The sequence below is a fragment of the Mustelus asterias genome, chromosome 10 (genome assembly GCF_964213995.1).
Source record: "Mustelus asterias chromosome 10, sMusAst1.hap1.1, whole genome shotgun sequence".
Taxonomy (NCBI): domain Eukaryota; kingdom Metazoa; phylum Chordata; class Chondrichthyes; order Carcharhiniformes; family Triakidae; genus Mustelus; species Mustelus asterias.
Window position 1 is genome coordinate 88,126,849 of NC_135810.1, and position 18,780 is coordinate 88,145,628.

Below are 18,780 nucleotides of genomic sequence, written 5' to 3' on the forward strand. Positions count from 1 at the left end.
CCGTTCGGCTCCGCCTTCTTACAGGAGTATAAAGGTCACCGCTACTTCCTAGTAGTCTTTAGTCTGGGATAATATTGTTGAGTAGTGTGCTCCTATTTGTCGTGAATAAAAGCCTTTATTCCCGGGTACGTTCTAGCCTCCCGTGTGAATTAATCGCGCATCACACGGTAAAAAGTTTAAAGTCCAACAGGTTTATTTGGAATCACGAGCATTCACAGCAAAAACCAGTGTCCTGTATCCTGGCAAAGTTTGTGCTCTCAGACTTTATATCTTCATATAAGTTCATGATTGCAAATAAACCGGTTAGCCTTTAACCTGGTGTTGTGAGACTTCTTACCTTATGTGTAAGTATTATGTATGTAAACCACACATTATGTGTGGTCTATCCACATGACGAGAAGGGGGATGTAATAACTGGAAATGAGGAAATGGCTGAGGCATTGAACAGGTATTTTGTGTTGGTCTTCACAGTGGAAGACACAACTAACATGCCAAATATTGATGACAGGAAGGCTATGGCAGGTGAGAACCTAGAAACTTTCATTATCACGAAAGAGGTAGTGTTGGGCAAGTTAATGGGGCTAAAGGTAGACAAGTGGAATGCATCCCAGGGTACTAAAAGAGATGGCGGGAGAAATAGCAAATGCACTAGTGGTAATTTACCAAAATTCACTGGACTCTGGGGTGATTCCCACAGATTGGAAAACAGCAAATGTGATGCCACTTTTTTAAAAAGGAGGTAGACAAAAGGGAGGTAACTATAGGCCGGTTAGCTTAACCTCTGTAGTAGGGAAAATGTTTGAATCTATCATCAAGGAAAAAATAGCGAGACATCTGGATATAAATTGTCCCATTGGTAAGACGCAGCATGGGTTCATGAAGGGCAGGTCATGTTTGACTAATTTGGTGGAATTCTTTGAGAACATTACATGTGCAGTGGACAATGGGGAACCTGTGGATGTGGTGTATCTGGATTTCCAGAAGGCATTTGACAAAGTGCCGCGCCAAAGACAGCTACATAAGATAAAGGTGCACAATGTTACGGGTAATGTATTAGCATGGATAGAGGATTGGTTAACTAACAGAAAGCAGAGTGGTTGGCGATCAGTGACTAGTGGTGTGCCTCAGGGATCAGTGTTGGGACTGCAATTGTTTACGATTTACATAGATGATTTGGAGTTGGGGACCAAGTGTAGTGTGTCAAAATTCGCAGATGGCACTAAGATGGGTGGAAGAGCAAAGTGTGCAGAGGATGCTGAAAGTCTGCAAAGGGATATAGATAATCTGAGTGGACAAGAGTCTGGCAGATGGAGTACAATGTTGGTAAATGTGAGGTCATCCATTTTGGTAGGAATAACAGCAAAATGGACTATTATTTAAATGGTAAAAAATTGCAACATGCTGCTGTGCAGAGGGACCTGGGTGTCCTTCCTGGGAATCTGAATTGGTTTGCAGGTGCAGCAGGTAATTAAGAAGGCAAATTGAATTTTGTCCTTCATTGCTAGAGGGATGGAGTTTAAAAACAGCGAGATTATGTTTCAGCTGTATAAGGTGCTGGTGAGGCCACACCTGGAGTACTGTGTTCAGTTTTGGTCTCCTTACTTGAGAAAGGATATACTGGACTGGAGGGGGTGCAGAGGAGATTCACTTGGTTGATTGCAGAGTTGAGAGAGTTGGCTTGTGAGGAGAGACTGAGTAGACTGGGGCTATACTCATTGGAATTCAGAAGAATGAGGCGGGATCTTATAGAAACATATAAGATTATGAAGGGAATAGATAAGATAGAAGCAGGGAAGTTGTTTTCACTGGCGGGTGAAACTAGAACTAGGGGGCATAGCCTCAAAATAAGGGGAAGCAGATTTAGGACTGAGTTGAGGAGGAACTTCTTTACACAAAGGGTTGTGAATCTGTGGAATTCCCTGCCCAGTGAAGCAGTTGAGGCTTCCTCATTGAATGTTTTTAAGGCAAGGATAGATAAATGTTTGAACAGTAAAGAAATTAAGGGTTATGGTGGGCGGGCGGGTAAGTGGAGCTGAGTCCAGCCATGATCTTATTGAATGGCGGAGCAGGTCAAGGGGCCAGATGGCCTACTCCTGCTCCTAGTTCTTATGTTATGTTCTTATTATGATTGTGTTGAGCCTGGGTGCATGAAGGTAGGTGCTTATCCCTATTCAGCACTGGGAAAGAATTATAGGAGGGGACTTTGTAAATCTAGTCCAGTATAAGGGAAGAGGCTGATTTGCAGCATAATTATTATACAGTTAAAAGCAGCATGCATTATGCTAACATTCTTATGCTAGAAGTTACAATAACGGAGACAACTGTTTACTGAAGTTATTTTATTGTAGTTGGTACTTGGTACATCAGCTGACAGTGCTATGCAGCTCCGAATTCAGAAGCAGTACTAAAATCATTCTTTAAAAATGCATTTCTCATCACAGCAGCTTGTACACAGTCTATCAGCTGCTGGTAAACATCACATCATAGTCTTGCAGTTACAGTTCTGTCAAATATACACAACAGCAAAATCGACTCAGACAGTATGTTCTACATGTGATCATGGTACAATGTACCTAGATAGTGCTGAAGTTGCTGTTGAATGTCAAGAAAATATAATGGTTAACCTGCGACACAGTCCTGACTGTGTTTTAATATCCCGAGTACTGAGCACATATTCCTGCTTTAGATCACTGACGTATGCACCAACACAGTTGTGACGGCAGTTTTGAAACCTTAACCTCAGAGGATAAAAGTGAGCAAAGTACAACAAATTATCAGTGTAAAGCACCCGTGTGTTTCAAATGTTGCCATGCATAGAAAACCTGCACAGATATTACATGTGTTCTTAGAAACCAGTGAAGTGTCACCTTTATAGAACATTGTGCTTAGTCAGAGATGATGGCTAACTCTGCCTCAGTTTTTCCTGGAGGAAAAAAATGTGCTTGACAAAACAGAATTTTTTCCTCAGAGAGAATGTAACAATAGGAATGACTGCTGACACCTTGAAACAATATGCATGAGATTCCACAAGTGGGAGTTAACATGAATGGCTTATGTTGTTTTACTTTCTTTCATGGGATGTGGGCATCGCTGGCAAATTTTGTTGCCCGTGCATAATTGCCCCTTGAACCGAGTGGCTCGCTGGGCCATATCAGAGGGCAGTTAAGAATGGACCCCATTACTGTGGGTCTGGAGTCACATATAGGCCAGGCCAGCTAAGGATAGTAAATTTCCTTCCCTAAAGGGCATAAGTGAACCAGATAGGTTTTTACAACAATCCATGATAGCTTAATGGTCGCCATGATTGAGCTTTCAAAATCCAGATTTATTAATCAAATTCAAATTTCATCAGCTGTTGTGGTGAGATTCAAACCCATGTCCCTGGAACATGGCCCAGGCCTCTGGATTACTAGTCTAGTAAGAAGTCTGACAACACCAGGTTAAAGTCTAACAGGTTTATTGGGAGAACTCCCACCCACCTGATGAAGGGACAGCCTGTTCCGAAAGCTAGTGGCGTTTGCTACCAAATAAACCTGTTAGACTTTAACCTGGTGTTGTTAGACTTCTTACTGTGTTAACCCCAGTCCAGCACTGGCATCTCCACATCATTACTAGTCTAGTAACATTACCGCCACGCCTCCATCTCCCCTTATGTCTGCTCTTGGAAAGCGTAATGCTGGGAAATATGTTGAGTATGGTACACAGGAGAAGCTGTCTTTTCAACAGAAACAATAAAATGCTAACCACCTTTCAGCAGAAAAGCTGGAACAGTACTCAAAGTCAGAAAATAAAAACTTAAAACATTATGTTTCCAGCAGTGAAAACACATTTCAAGTCAATTAAATAGGATGCCAAATAAAGTGGCTAATTCATATATAAAACTAAAAAAATAAGCAGATCCTGTTATCACATTCATTACAAACACAATAGTGGCAACCAAGTTAACCCACCTCTTCAATAATTTCTAGAAATATGAGGACATCATAAACAAAATACACAAAACGCATTAATATATACATGCAGACTAGCACCTTTACCATTTGTTCACTAATATAGTACAGTAATATAAAATCAAAACTGAAAATACATTAAAACACACCTTCTCTGCAGAATGAATGGCAGAAACTGACTATGAAAATGTCATGCCAAGTAGTCAAAAATATATCTGTCCATTTCGACCTCACTGTTGATTCAGTGAGCAAAGTGTTTTTTGGAAAATTTGGGTCAGAAAGTACTCAAACACTTTGAAGAACATAAATATTGCACGATGCTGCATGTATAAAATGAGTTTTTTTCTGTTTTCATCACACAATTAAATAGAATTTTCAGGTTTTAAACCTGCAATAAAGTTGCTAATGTTTCATTAATTCTGTAAAACTATGGTGTGAGATATATGGGCCAATGTTTGGACCCAGCCCATTGTGTGAATACTTATAGAATGTGTATTACGTGTAGTGTCTAGACTTCTATTGTATATATTTGGCAAAATCTTGTTTGCATAATAACAGCCACTTGGAGTTCAACTGCAAGCATTACAGGAAAAATTAAATCTTAACCCTCTCCCTAACCGCCACAAAGGAGCACGGTTAAGTAATCTTTCAATTAATCTAGTGCAAGTTACGATAAACCTGTTGCAATAATTTAAGGCATTTAAAACAATGTAAAGTAAGATCGCCCCTATTTATACTGGGAACAGTAGCTCAAGTGCAGCAGCTGGACATGTTTCAGCTTTACCCTGGACTGCAGTGCTCCAGCTGATGAAAATACACCAAACATCACATTGTTTCACCACGGTTACAATCGGATGATGCATGAAAAGACTACTTCGATCGTGCTCTGCCAATTGCGTACGGGCATGGAACTATTCTGTTCAAAACGGAAACCTGAAGTGGGCATATCACTTTTAATGAAGTACTTCTCTCTCTCAAGGCAAGTAACAGTAACTGGAAAAGCTTTACTCAAATACCATAGTGCAGAGATTAATACAATGTCCACCTGGAGGTTTAATGTGGGGGTTAAGTCACTGAAATAGTTTCATTATTAGACAGAGCAGCTGGCAATGGCAGATAAATGATCAGAGTACTAATATGAGCTGAATGTGGTATAGCTCTGTGCCAAAAATGATATTTTTCCTTTGCTGAACTGCAATTTGTTTAGGATGTAATATGGCTTATAATTGAACATTCTGACCTTAATGAAATTACATTTATATATTATATGGAGCAGTGAACCAATTGTGGAAAACAGTCTCCTGCATCAAAGGAGGGCTGTTCTGTACTGAGGTGACTTATCAGATAATCCCAAATTCTTTTTGCATGATAAAAGCACACTTCTTTGCATTTTCCTTTCTTACAGCAGTTTCATATGTACAGCTTGCAAAAAGCAAATTAACTCGCATTGTTTGGTGCGTATATAGAAGAAAAAGTATTTTCTCCGTTTCAAAAACATGTTCGGCTCAGAACCACTGCAATGAGTGCTGTGCTGCAGAGGAAATGCCACGGAATTGCTTTACCCATACAATATAATCAGCCTTATACTGTCCATTTATATGACTGGAAATTACACATTTCTGGCTGGAGATCTGTATCTGAGTTCAGCTTTTAAATATTACCAGTTATATTTTATTAAACAAAAATAATTTAATAAGCTAAATGAACATTAGTAAATGCGAAGGTAAAAGGAGGAACAAACTCTAAATGATCATGTTAATCTTTTTTTTCCCCTCAGTTAACAAAATGCTTGTGTGTGCATTAAATACTGACAGCAGATAGAAATGTGATGTAATGAACATTTTCCCTGGTTAGTGTTCATGTGTTTGTTATTCTCACTCAGCGCGATCTTACAGTTTTTGCTGAATGAAGTTTTCCAGTTTGATGATGATTCGAGCGGTGCACTCCATCACTCTCATTGCGACTTCGGATGTGAATTTATCATTTGGAATCAGGGGAAAAGGGAGGAGATCTGGATACCGGGTCCTCAGCCCGTCGACGCCATATGCTTCCAGGGTATTTACGTCAGTCGCAAGTCCCACCAGACTTTGACTGTATTCCTCCACTTTCTGCGCAAGCGCAGCCGGCTTGACGTCTTTGTCAGACTTTCCCTTAACCGCGTACTCGGCTGCTATCAAGGCGAGTTTTGCTGCTAAGTAGCATTTGAAACACACCCACTCGTTGGCATTCTTATGCAGGTCATTCCTAGCCGCAGAGAAGTTTGCCCGAGCTTGCCGGAGCCACCTTCGTGCCTCTATGGGATTGCCCACCGTTTTGTAAGTTGGAGGCACAAAAAATCGCGAGGAGTGCGATGATCCCGGCGTGGAGGCAAACCTCCCTTTGAAATGCTGCCTGTCCGATTTATGGCTCGTCGCTTCCTGGTTCCACGACGTATAAAATCTCTGAAACGAAAACTTTTCAGATTGGAACCGAGCAGACGAGGAGGAGTAAGTTCTTCTCGATGCTCTGTCTGAGCCAAATTCGGAGCCTCCCAGACCTTGCTTTTCCAGCCTGTTGATTTCGTTTTGCAGATGCTTAAAGACCTCTGTTGCAATCTCCAGATTCTCCGCGTTTTTATCGGGATGCCACTTGAGGTACAACCGCCGGATGATCTTTTTCCTTTCTGGCTCAGGCAGCCGCCACGCCTGCTCCAACACAGCGGTGACTTCTCGAAGGATTTCGGGCAAAGCGTGTAGCTTAATCTTCCGTGGAGACTGGTGCTTTGACGTCGGCATTCTGTGGCTTTCCCTCCCAGGAAAATGGGGAGGAATCGGCCTGAGGCCTGGTGAAAGGCATTCGGTGGGGCTGGTGGGCGTGGTTGGCGTGCTATCCCTTCCTTGGGAACTTTCATCGGGTCTCGAAAATTTATAGAGATCAAGAGAGCTTACAATTTTATACTCACTGTAGCCAATGTCAATTTGGAAATACTTTCCCAAAAAGCTGGAATTTTCATCTCCTTCTCTTTCTACTTCTTGTACAATAATGGCGTAAGTATAGGTTGGCTGGTATGATCCATATATATCACCACCTTCAGCGTCAACAAGATAGCCAACATATTCTCCTGGGTAGAATACATTCATTGGGTCCATGAGGAGTAAGTAATGAATTTCTGCTGGTATGGGTGTACCTGGCAGAGGCAGTTCAAGTTTTGACGGTACAGTAGAGGAATCATACTTAACACCTAAATTGTCAAGCTTTTCATTAATTCTATAGATGTCATTGCAGCCAAGCATGGCTATCAGGTAAGAGGTATCCAAAATCAAGTTGTCAGTTGCAGTTTTAAGGGTCATTGCTAGGGCTAAAAGAAAATTGATGTCCTTGCTCTCGGCATGCTGGATGTACAGGTGGATCACCGCATTTCCATATCGCTTCAGGAACGCTAACGTCTCACTCTTGCTGTGAGGGATCGGACTGCATCCTTTCACGCGAAGGCTGGTCTGCAGCTTCTCAAAACAAGAAACCTTCAAACCTTCGCGCAAGGCCTTGCAGAGCCGGCTGGCCTTTTCCTCATTCGCGAGGTAGGCGTTGTCATTTTCGTGCTTCATTATCCGAGTGAGGCCGGTGATGAACTGCTCCGAAGAGAGCAGCAACTGAAGGCGGCCCTGCAGTGAACAGAGCGCTCCAAACTGACATATCTTCGGCGTTTCTTCATCCAGGATCTCTTCCAGGATTCCGCTAAGTAGCCTTGGCCGCAATTTTGAAGGAAGCAGCATGATTAGCTTTGTATGAAAGGCATGGTCTTTGCCCAGGTAACACTGGCTAAGATCCACAAGCATTAGAACACCCACGTTGCCCTGCATTCGACTCTTATAATGTGGAGCATCATCAAAAACCAGTATATTTGACTTTGTTAATCTCCCATCGTTGCTTGGAAGATGAAGGCCTAATTCCCGAACATTGTCAAGATCAATTCTGACCTTTACCGGGTCATTCTGAAGGCTCTTAAATAGTCCAGAAACGACCCTTTTGACAGTTCGCATTTCATTTGGCTCCAACTGTTTCCCTTCAGATATTTTGAATATACGTCCAAGAACCTCAACGTACTGTTTGGATGAAACAACGTCTTCTGTACCCAGAAGCTTGAACAATTGGTGGAAAGTGCCAAGTTCTAAAGGCAACTTGTAGAGGTATGGTTTAAAATCCGACTCATTCTCAAGATTTATCACAACCTCTTCAGGTTTAAGTAGCTTCCACCCGTCTTCAACCATAACAAAGGCGACTCCTCGAAGGTGGAAACGGAAATCTTTCTTTTCCGCATTCAGAAATTCATAAGTACTGCGCAAGACCTTGACTCGCGTTTTAATCATGTCATCTTCTGGAGATGCAATATTACAGATGTTTTTGCAGTTGCTAATGACTTTGTCGGGCGGAGGGTCCAGACTGACATTCAACATTGCCAGAACCTCCTCGACTTGCTCCTGATTACCAAGTTTGCTATCTTCTTGTTCCTTGACATTCGAAGGTATTGCCTTTTCTGGGAGAATTGGGCACGAGGTCCACAATAATTGCATGACGTCGGATTGCTTGAACTTGGGACTAACCTGCGACCCACTGAACCGTATTAGAGGGAGAATCCTGTTTAATTCCTGAAATTGGGGGTGGAGCTTCAAGAGATCTGCTGGAGCACGTTCTGGATAGATGAATGGAATCAATGAAAGATCCTTCAGAAAATTTCCAGAAAAGAGGTCAGTCCTCTCTTGAAAAATATGGTTCAACAGGACATCCACCTTGTTCTGTATTGTTTCTTTGGACCAGTTCTCTGATTGAGAATGCGCCCCTATCTCTTTGGCAAACTGTAACAGCTGTTGTTGGGAGACTGTGTACTTCAGGCCGATGTTTCGGAAGAATGTTATCCACGACGTGAGGAAGGCAGCATGGTTCTTGGGCTTCTCGACTTGTTCCAGTTTCCGGAAAAAGTCTTGAGAAATGAAAGCATTTTCCGGCAGCATAACCTGAAACACGCTTTCCGTTCTGTCGTAAAAATTCTTTGTGGCCTTCAAGCGGTAGGACGAGTCTGGAATAATTGCAAGGCCTTCAAGTTTTTCAAACAGCTGGTCCCTGATTGGTGTGCCTTCGTCCAGGTTAGTAAGTTTCTTCTTCAAATGCACCAGATGTTCCACTTTCGCTGAACTGGACAGGTTTTCGAACTTTGGCAGCAAGTGTTTCAAATATACCTCGAGATCATCGATAGGAGTGCAGCCAAGGAAAGCATATAGGTCCTTCAGATGGGGGTTGTCTACAAGAAATGCATAGGAAGCAGAAAGTGCCCATCTGTCGATTCCAGTTAGAGGAATGCTCTTCGTCAGAACGAAGCATGACCCATATTTCAAAATGCTGACATAGTTACCACTAATGGCCTTATAGCAAGGCAGAGACTTCAGGATCCTTATGTCATCTTGGGCTGTCAGTTGTCTCAAGTTGCTGTTAAAATACATCAGAAGCGCCTCAAAGTCATTGTCGGACAAGTGGTCCGTCCTGAGTGTCGCCGTTCGGATCATATAGTCGAGGGCCTTCAGAATGCTTTCGGGGCTCTCGACGTTTGCCATGTGCAAAGCCAGCTGCGAGACTAAAATGTTCTCTTTGGAGCAAATTTTGCTCAGTGCCAGTTGAATGCAGCCTGCTTTCATCAGTGCATTGAAGACTTTATCATTCTGGACATTTGGGTAAATGGAGACATTCATTAAACTCAGAGGTACTAGAACATCACTCTCTGGCACCAGCATCCTGTTGCTGGAAATGGTGAATTTTGTCCCAGGCAACAACGCCCAGTCCTTTAATACCTCAGTGATAGTTTCGAATGTTGGTCGAATCTCTGCCTCACCTTCCTTAACAGAAATTGCGTCACTTATAAAATGCCAGCAGTTCTTCAGCCAGGATTCACTTCCAAAGTTGTCTTTCCATTTCACAACAGATTTTGTTCTGTAATCTCTCGGCAACACAAACGACAGCAACTCAGCAAAGCTGCTAATATCAAAGGCTTTTGCAACACCACAATTGAGCAGGATGTTATTGTACTTCATGTAAAGTGTGTTCATAAATAGCTCCTTACGCGATGGAATCAACTCATGGTAGGTTGTCAGGAACTTGGGGCGTTTTGCGTCAAAGACTTGTAGAACGTTATCTAGAGTGAGGAGAAGAGGGAGCCCTTCCACTCGGATCTCATTCTCTTCCGAATCTTTGAAGCAGTAGTCGACTAGGAGTTTCAGGTTGTGAAAGAGCTTTAAGGTAGTTTGGTGTAATCGACTTGGCAACTTCCCGAGGTGACAGCTTGAATCGGGAGATGTAAACGAGTGCAAGAACTCTCGCACGTCAGCGGGTGTTACGTACTGCACTGGGATTCCCGATTCCTCGAAACAGTGGTAAATGTTGGACGTTTCATCAGAGCTGTAGACTAAGTTAAACCCTATGTCAAGTAGCAGATTCTTGAGCCTGTAAACATTTTCAGCAATGGTTTTGCGGACTGCAATATTGTATTCTGTGTTCTTCATGTGCTGCAGTTCATCTTGGAGCAAGTTGTCAAAGAACGATCTGTTCCTGTTTGTTATGGAGGTATTCACCCAGCTAATAAAAATCGTCGGCTGCAGTTCTCCGCTGTCAGCATTCGGTATCCGTACCACCGGGAGAAGACGCTTGAGGTCATCATGCAGACAACAGTAGACGGATCTCACAAGGCAGTACCAATCCGGCTGTATGTCAGGCTTATTGGCAGCAAAGAAGGTCATAAATTTCTTCATCAAATCCTTCAGAACGTGAGTGGGAGTATTTTGCAGGACGGTTATTGCCGGGTCCGAGCCTAGAAAGTAGCGCTTCCGTATCTGTACCAGCAGCTCCACATAGGCCGGGGCGATTAACGTCATCATGAGGTTATTGTTCCAGTCACTACGCACCCCGACACCATTGTCATCCCGCCACAGATTCCTCCTGGCTGAATCCAGCGCAAAGTGCCCGTTTACGTGGACCGGCAATCCCGTTTCCAATGACAACGGCAGAAAGCAGAAAGCTCTGTGAGGCTTTTTGTAATTGTGGCTGATGCAGGCGGCAACTCCTCCTCGGGGGAAGAGTGTTATGTCTTCATTTTTATGAGCTGATATGACAGTCTTGGAAACTTTCTCAATATTGGGGAAGCCGGATCGGTTACAGACCAGCCAGGTTGTCAGATTGCCCTCGGAATCTTCAATGTCCATGGTGTAAGTGATCTGGTGAACCGGTATCTGGCTAAGTTGCTTCCTTTTATTTACACTATCCAGTACGGATGCATGAAACTGCTTCCGCTTCAGCCTGTCGCCATCTGTAATCTTGGCTTTGACGGAATACAGAACGTTTAGGTTCCCAGTTGTCTTCTCAATGTCACAAATGGAGATCTTCTCCATGTGATTTAAAAACATGAGAAGCTCAGCTCCATCACTCCGCAGTTTGTCCAACAGATTCTGCACCATTTGATCCGATACGGGAACTTGACAGATTTCAGACATCTTGGCCATCTCTGCATTCCTTACTGGAAACCGAAACATGGTAGCATTTTCCAGTTTGAACAGGTTGCCCAGGAACGGGTTCAGTACGTCAGTAAATTGGGTTCTGAAGTCAGAATCCAAGTCTCTGAACATGCGCCCCGGACTAACGTTGGTAGATCCGGGAGCATACCTTGCATGGGGATCAAATATGCAGAGGACATCATTGTCAGAGATAAATGCCGGGCAGTCTGTTATATGGTACACAGAGTTGAATCCGATTCCATACTGCCCGGTCTTACCCGGATTGCCTTCCTTCGTCCCTCTTCCAAGGTTCTGAATCCCTCGAATATCATCTTCTGTGAATGGCTGGTTGTTGTACACACAAATCGCAGGGCCTTGAAGGGGCGCCCACTTCTCGTCAAAGATTCGGTCTCCTGGGTGCTGTCTAGGGTCAAAGATAAAGTAGATCTCGGTGGCTTTGGCATCATCTGCATTTTGAAGCAGCTCCTTCAGCATTTCTTTCTCAGAAGGATAAGCATTGAGGATGCTCTTAATCCGACTGGTGAGCTTCTCCTTCTGTCCAAATTCACTGCCGAGAGTGGCAAAGCAAATATTGGACGCGTAACGCTCTAGAGCTTTGTGCCGCTTTGGTAGCGCTCCGAGCTTCACAGCTACCTCCCTTGGTATGTCAGGGTGGCAGTATTTCACACTTTTATCGCTCACTCGTATCCAAGGACAATCGTTGTAACACAGAGATTTAGCCGGAACAAGGAACCGCTCGCCATCTGGCAAGAGAAGGGTTCCGTACTTTCTCTTGCAGTAATCTCGATTCTTCTCCCGGATCAGACCCCAGACGCCTTCACTGATGATCCTCCGGCACAGCTGAAAATTGGACTCACTGAGAGGTTCCAGGGCACACTCCGTCTTTAAAACTTGAAGGACGGAGGCAAAGTCCTCCACGGAGAACGAGGACTGGACTCCCAGCTTTTCAAAGAACTCGCGGAAGTTGTTCCTGTACTTATTCGGGAGCTGGTGCAGGTAAGGAGTTGCGTCAAAATTGAGGTGGAAGGCAACCTTGGCTGACTCAACGTAAGTGTTTTCGACCAGAACAAAATTAAAGTTCTGCAGCTCCTCGTTGATCTGTGACCTGGCAGCTTCATTCTTCAGCATGGCTTCATGAAGATATCTGTAACAAGCGTTGGTGATGCTCTCTTGGCAGAGAGTGATGCCATCAAGGGAAGTCGCTACTTTCTTCAGCTGATCCAACACCACAAGAATGGGTGGCTTCTTCAATAACCCAAAGAGATCTTTGACAGCAGAAGAGAGTGGGCCGCATCCTTTACTGGGAGGATTTTCATTTAGAATCGGGTGCAGAAGACAAACTACCTCCTGGTGCTCGGCCGTATAAACATCCTTCGCTGCAAACATGGTTTCAGGCTGATAATCATTCCCTTTCCAATGCAGACAGAAACCAGGAGGCTTTTTGAGGAAAGGAAGGAAAGGTATCGACTGAAATCTCTCAGCAAAGTCTTTGGATCTGTGATCCCGAAACTTGACCTTCTCTTCGATCAAACTCAGAATGATGCTGCTACGGTGGCAAGCGGCTGCATGGTCACTTTGATTCAGCACTGCCACCGACTCAGCCCGTTCCACTAAATCCTCCCAGGAGATGTCATCCTTAATCATGCCAAGTTGCACCAGCTTTACCAAGCGGACTGGGTTCAAGTAGTCCTGCGCCGTTCCAGAGGGGAATCGCCCGTCACTTGCCTCATACAGCTTGGCAACTCGACCCTCTGGGTGGATGAGTCTTGAAGGGACAGACAACTGTTGGTGCTCCCCTGAGGACGGCACACAACGGGTAACGCGTAGAAACGCTGAAAGCTCCAATACCTTCTCGTCAAGAACGTAAAGCATCAAAGGATCTCGTAGTTCCGCCTCAATCTCTTCAATGTATGGAAAAAACGCCTCCGTGAAAAACTGCTTCTCAGAAAACGTGTTCTCCAGCAATATACTTTTGCAGCCTGCCTCTTCGAACCCAGCTCTCACCCAGGAGGGAAGCTCCACAGCGCACAATGGCTGCGGCTCGGCCTTCTTGAGGAACTTCAAAAGGATCTTGAAAGCCAGAGGCCCGACAACTGGCCTGTGGAGCAAAGCATCATCCAAAAACCGAATGCTTTTGATCGAAACCCAGGAGGTTCCGTCCGAGAACACCTCCGTCAGCTGGTTTCCTCTTCCTTTGGCAATATCCTCATATAGGCCTTGCCACACCACAGCAAAGTCATCATGAACCAAGGCAACGTCAGGCCACAGGGTATAATAGTTGTAATCAACGAGTTCTGCATTAACAGCCATGTCACGTAGCACAGCAAGCGCTTCTAGATATGCCTGAACAATCACATGTCTCATAAAGATCATGTTCCACCTCCCTTTTGTGTCAGTTTTCCAAATTTCCTTTCGATTGGAGGAAACTGCAAAGCAGCCATTGATATGCACTGGCAATCCAGTTTTGATTCTCAAAGGCAAATAACAGAACACTTCTCCATAAGCACTCCCATTTGTTTTAATGCTCCACTTGTTGTCTTCTGTTTCAGATAGCAGAACACTAACAGCCCCACAAGGGACAAGTCCTAATCTCCTCCCACCTTCTTGCAGGGAAAACACCAGTGCATCCGCAGTATCCATGCACGAACATATCAGCCACGTAGTGGATTCAGTCACCTTTTGCGATGCCTCTTCACTTACCTTCCCACTCTGAGCCGGCTTGGCCGAAGCCTCAAAGAAAGGTGTAGCTTCATCTTCTGGTCCTCTGAATAGCGGTGACTGAAGATCGGCAATCCTTCTGAAGACCTGGAAAAATTCATCAACCACAATCTGCACGATGCAGGCGCACCTCGGTGCTTCAGAAGGAAGTTGCCTTGTGCTAGCGAGTGTTTTCATCAGTTTCGCCGCCTCCTTTAAGATGTTCATTGGCGTCGACACGGCTTTTGATAAACAAACAGTCTTCTTCATGGAAATGATGGTTTGTGCCAAGCCAGGGTCAGCTTCATCTGCTTTCAGATATTTTAAGAACATGGTGTTTACGTTCTGAGAGAAGAGGATTAATCTGTGACCACACAAGCTAAACTCGTCAACCAGAGAATAGATATCGGCTTTATTGTAGTAAACGCTGCTAATTTCACTAACTAATGCCTCCTCCTCCACCCTGAAAGGAAGTCTGAATAGGGTCCCCAAATAGCAGAAGGGTTTTTCAATGGTCAGTGGTAAGTCACAACCAAAAACATTCACAAATGGCCTGAACTGATTGGGAAACTTCCTTAACCGCTTCTGGTGCTTGTTCCAATTGATCTTTATCCCGGGGTTTGTTTTGTCACGAATATGCTTTCCCAAATGATTAATATTTGGGTCAAACATTATCATGAATTCACGGCTCAATATTATCGGGATGTCTGTAATATGGTAAACGGAGTTGAAGCCAAGTCCAAACTTGCCGACTTTGTCGACCTCACTCCTCTTCAGCGATCCACCTAATCTGGTTATGTTTACAAAGTCTAAATCGGTGAAATCGGAGTTGTTGAACGACCACAGAGCAGGTCCGTGGCACACGGCCATGCCTGGATCGAGAAGGCTTTCACGGATATCCGCATTCCTTCGCATGTCAATCAGGAAGCTGCATTCAGACCCCTCGGCGTCATCTGCATTTTGCAGCAGCTCCTTAAAGATGTCCGCCACCGATGGGTATTCCTCAAGAATGTTCCTGATGCGCACTGTGAGTGGCTCTCTTTGCCCGGACTGCTCAAAGCCCAGGTTCTCCGGGTTAATGAGCCTAGTACTAAGGCATGGCACTTGCAGTGCTTGGGCCATTTTCATAGGGATGTCCTCGTGTACCAAGTGGATGGGTTCTAAGGAATCATCAAGCAAGTCATTAAGATCATCTATTTTGATGTCACAGTAGCTACAATTGTGAATGGGTTCCATTACCAACCTGTTGGGATCTTTACTATAATGGATAGGTATTGGAGTATCAAGATTGACCGTGATCTGATTACTGTATAACCATCTTAAGATGTTCAGTACCAGAAGTAGGTTTTGCTTACTTTCCTGCTCACTGATTTCATCAACACACTGCTGTTTGATACTCTTGACAATACTGAAGATGTACTCGTTATTTATTTCTTCTAGTGCTCCAAAAAATGTAAACAATTTGTGATATTTTGCCATGGTTTTGGGGAGGATATATAGATAAGGCTCGAGATCAAGATCTTGAATTGGTTTTATCGCGACTTGTTCAGGGACAGTAAAGACCTTGCCTGTCCAAACCCAGGGAAACGTCAAGGATTTGAACCCTTCTTTACCTTTAGTCAGGTGTCCCTGCATGTACTCATAGATATCGAGCAAGAAGTGTTGAAACTGGTACCATTCATCGTCATTGAAGTCCTTGGAGTTGTGCCAATCAACGACATTTTTCAAGTGCCCGAGCACCTTACTCAAACTGGGCTCCGTGGAAAAACCCAACAATTTTCTCACTTCCAAAGAGATGTCCTCCACAAGGGGCACTGCAGAGCCCAACAACACAGCTTCAGACACATCTCGCATTTCACATGCCTTGTGAAAATTTAACGCGTCTCCTTTCCAAGCTAGGGATTGGGGATAATTCAGAGGACGTTTCTTGCAAACCGGAACCCATTTTAACTTCTGCATCACTGCCCTCGTTTCCGCTGAAATCAGCAAACCCTTCAGCCTGTGCAGAATGGCAAGCAAGGTTTTCGCTTTTCTGACCACCAGCTCTTGCTTGACTTTGCCACTGCTCTGCAGCACTTCGATTCTCTTGGCCACTTGTACAACTTCCTTTTCGCTTAACTGGTCTTCATTTTTCAGGCCTATCTGTCTCAGGGCATGCAAGATGTCTGGAGTTGAGGTAAAGCTGTCGGGTGGAAAAAATGTTTTCTCGTCGGCATAGAACAAATTCTGTAACATTTCAATTTCAGGATCAAATAATTCATTAGCAGACATCAATCTTCCCTGAGAAATAGAAATGAATTTCAAGGACTTTAGCCATTCAACAAACAAAACATTTTCATCCTTAAGGAAAGCTAAATTGATGAGAATCCAAATCACAATATCTGTGACATCCTTACTGGAGTAAAAGCTTTTTTCAATATCTTGTAATATAATCTTTAGGCAGTCTGTACTTTTCAATTGTTGAATCTTTAATAAGGTAACTAGCCGAATAGAAGCTTCATCGCTGCAACTTACTACCGGAACGGAGAGCCGAATGTCAGGTGGAAGTTTTGCCGTGTGATGCAAAACTTTACTGCCTTTCAGTGCAATAAAACTCCTGCTGCTTTTTTCAGAAGCTGGTTCAACCTTGCTAAAGATCATCAGCTCCTGAAGAATTTTCTTGTCTCGCTCATTCACTTCTGGCAAGCTAGCTAAGAAACATCTCAATGCGACTTTGTGTGTTGGAGGTAGTAACATAACCTGGCTGAAAATCTTTTGTGAAGTTGCCTTATCCAGGATCTGCAACAAGGTGCTGGGCAGAGGGGAATGGATGTACTTTTTCACAAGAGGGTGCTGCAAACATGGGTCCAGTTCTTTAATGACAACCCCACCGAGCTTTTCAATTATGTCTGGTAGGAACTCGGGGAGCTGGCTCTCGTTGTCGGATTCCATGATGATGGGGGATGGAGCTCGGAGACGTAAAAGGTTGACTGTCGTTTGGGTTTCTTCTAAAGGCATCTTGGGGATCAATGGTAATTCCTCGAACAGGGACAGGTCTTCAGGGAAGTTGTGATACAGATAGTGCCATACTGTGGTCAGCCATGACATGGGTGGGTGCCTCCTCTGTAAGTTCCTTGGTGACCACTGCACCATCATTTCTCTCCCCGGCCAGCAAGTGTTCACCAGTTCTTTAATGAGACGTGCAGAACGCTCGGAGCTCATTAATTGCAGTTGTGTACAGAGCCGACCTGTATGTTAGTAGCAGTAAAAATAAAAAAATTTAGAAGGTGCAATTCATTAATCTAATAAAGCATTTATGTCAAACATATAACATTGGGCGGCACAGTGGTTAGCACTGCTGCCTCACAGCCCCAGGGACCCGGGTTCAATTCCTGCCTCGGGTCACTGTGTGGAGTTTGCACATTCTCCCCGTGTCTGCGTGGGTTTCCTCCGGGTGCTCCGGTTTCCTCCCACAGTCCAAAGACGCGCGGGTTAGGTTGATTGGCCATGCTAAATTGTCCCTAGTGTCAGGGGGATTAGCAGGGTAAATGTGCGTGGTTACAGGAATAGGACCTGGGTGGGATTGTGGTCGGTGCAGACTCGATGGGCCGAGTGGCCTCCTTTTGCACTGTAGGGATTGTATATAGCAGCTGGATTTATAACAGGAACAATCCATCCCAGTGTTAGAGTACAAAATAGGGACAAAAAGGTGGCAGAGATTAACTAACAAACACAATACATTAGCTATTATATTTTAAATTATGACAAATTGCAAAATGCACTTACAAAATAAAACCTCAAACATGGAGAAAATTATGAAGACCAATGACATATTTAGAATTTTATGCAAGTTCTTCCCTTCCCTCAAGTCTTCACTCATTTATTCTTTGGAAGGTTTCATGTCTGTGTTGACTTGCTAACTTCATATCTTGACATTCAAAGATGCATAAAATTATTCAATGCTATTGCTAAATTTCCACTAGATAACGTTTCAAAAAGGCTTCAAGGTGAGCTGTAGTTGGCTGTTAGTTAGAGACTGCAGATTACTTTTAACAAACATCAAAAATAAAATGCAATGCTTCTGTAGGAACCCAACAAACCTTTTTTTGTGGCTACAAAAAGGAGAGAGAAAACTTTGATGTTCACGTTAATGACGTGTAATTTCAGTCCATGGGCTGAAATTTACATTTTTCCGCAGAGTCAGGGGGAACGGGACAGAAACTAAGCACTCCACTCACTCCCCTCCTCCAGTTCACCTCCGTCCACCCCCAACCCCGCTGTCTCAACTCATTCGATGGGCAGGGTTTTACAGCCAGGCTCATCCCAAAACCGTAAAATCCCATCCGACGTCAAAGGGACCTTCCCATGCTCCGCCTCTCGCCCACTCCAATTCCCATGGTGGGCAGACTGGGAAAATTCCAGCCGATGCGTCAGATGGCCAAATAGTGGCAGTCCAACAAAAAGGACAATTAGAAGAGCAAAGGGGAGCTCCTCCCCTAATCAGCATTGTAGGATGGGATGTCATGTGGCAGAGGAGTAATGCCACAAACAGGAAGTCGGTCATGGCTAGAATTGCAAAGGCACCTGCTCTCAGACTCAGTGATTTTTATTGAAGGGTCAAA

At 44.1% G+C, this 18,780-nt stretch overlaps 1 protein-coding gene across 2 annotated transcripts in view; it reads right to left on the reverse strand.

The window, feature by feature from the left end:
- Positions 1-2,333: 2,333 nt before the first annotated feature.
- Positions 2,334-18,780, reverse strand: part of sacs (sacsin molecular chaperone) — a 93,252-nt gene continuing 76,805 nt past the window's right edge. For both annotated transcript variants that reach the window (XM_078222143.1, XM_078222141.1), the window contains one exon: positions 2,334-17,406. In XM_078222143.1, the coding sequence (XP_078078269.1) occupies positions 5,840-17,406 (11,567 nt within the window). In that variant the 3' untranslated portion in view covers positions 2,334-5,839. The remainder of the gene's footprint in view (positions 17,407-18,780) is intronic.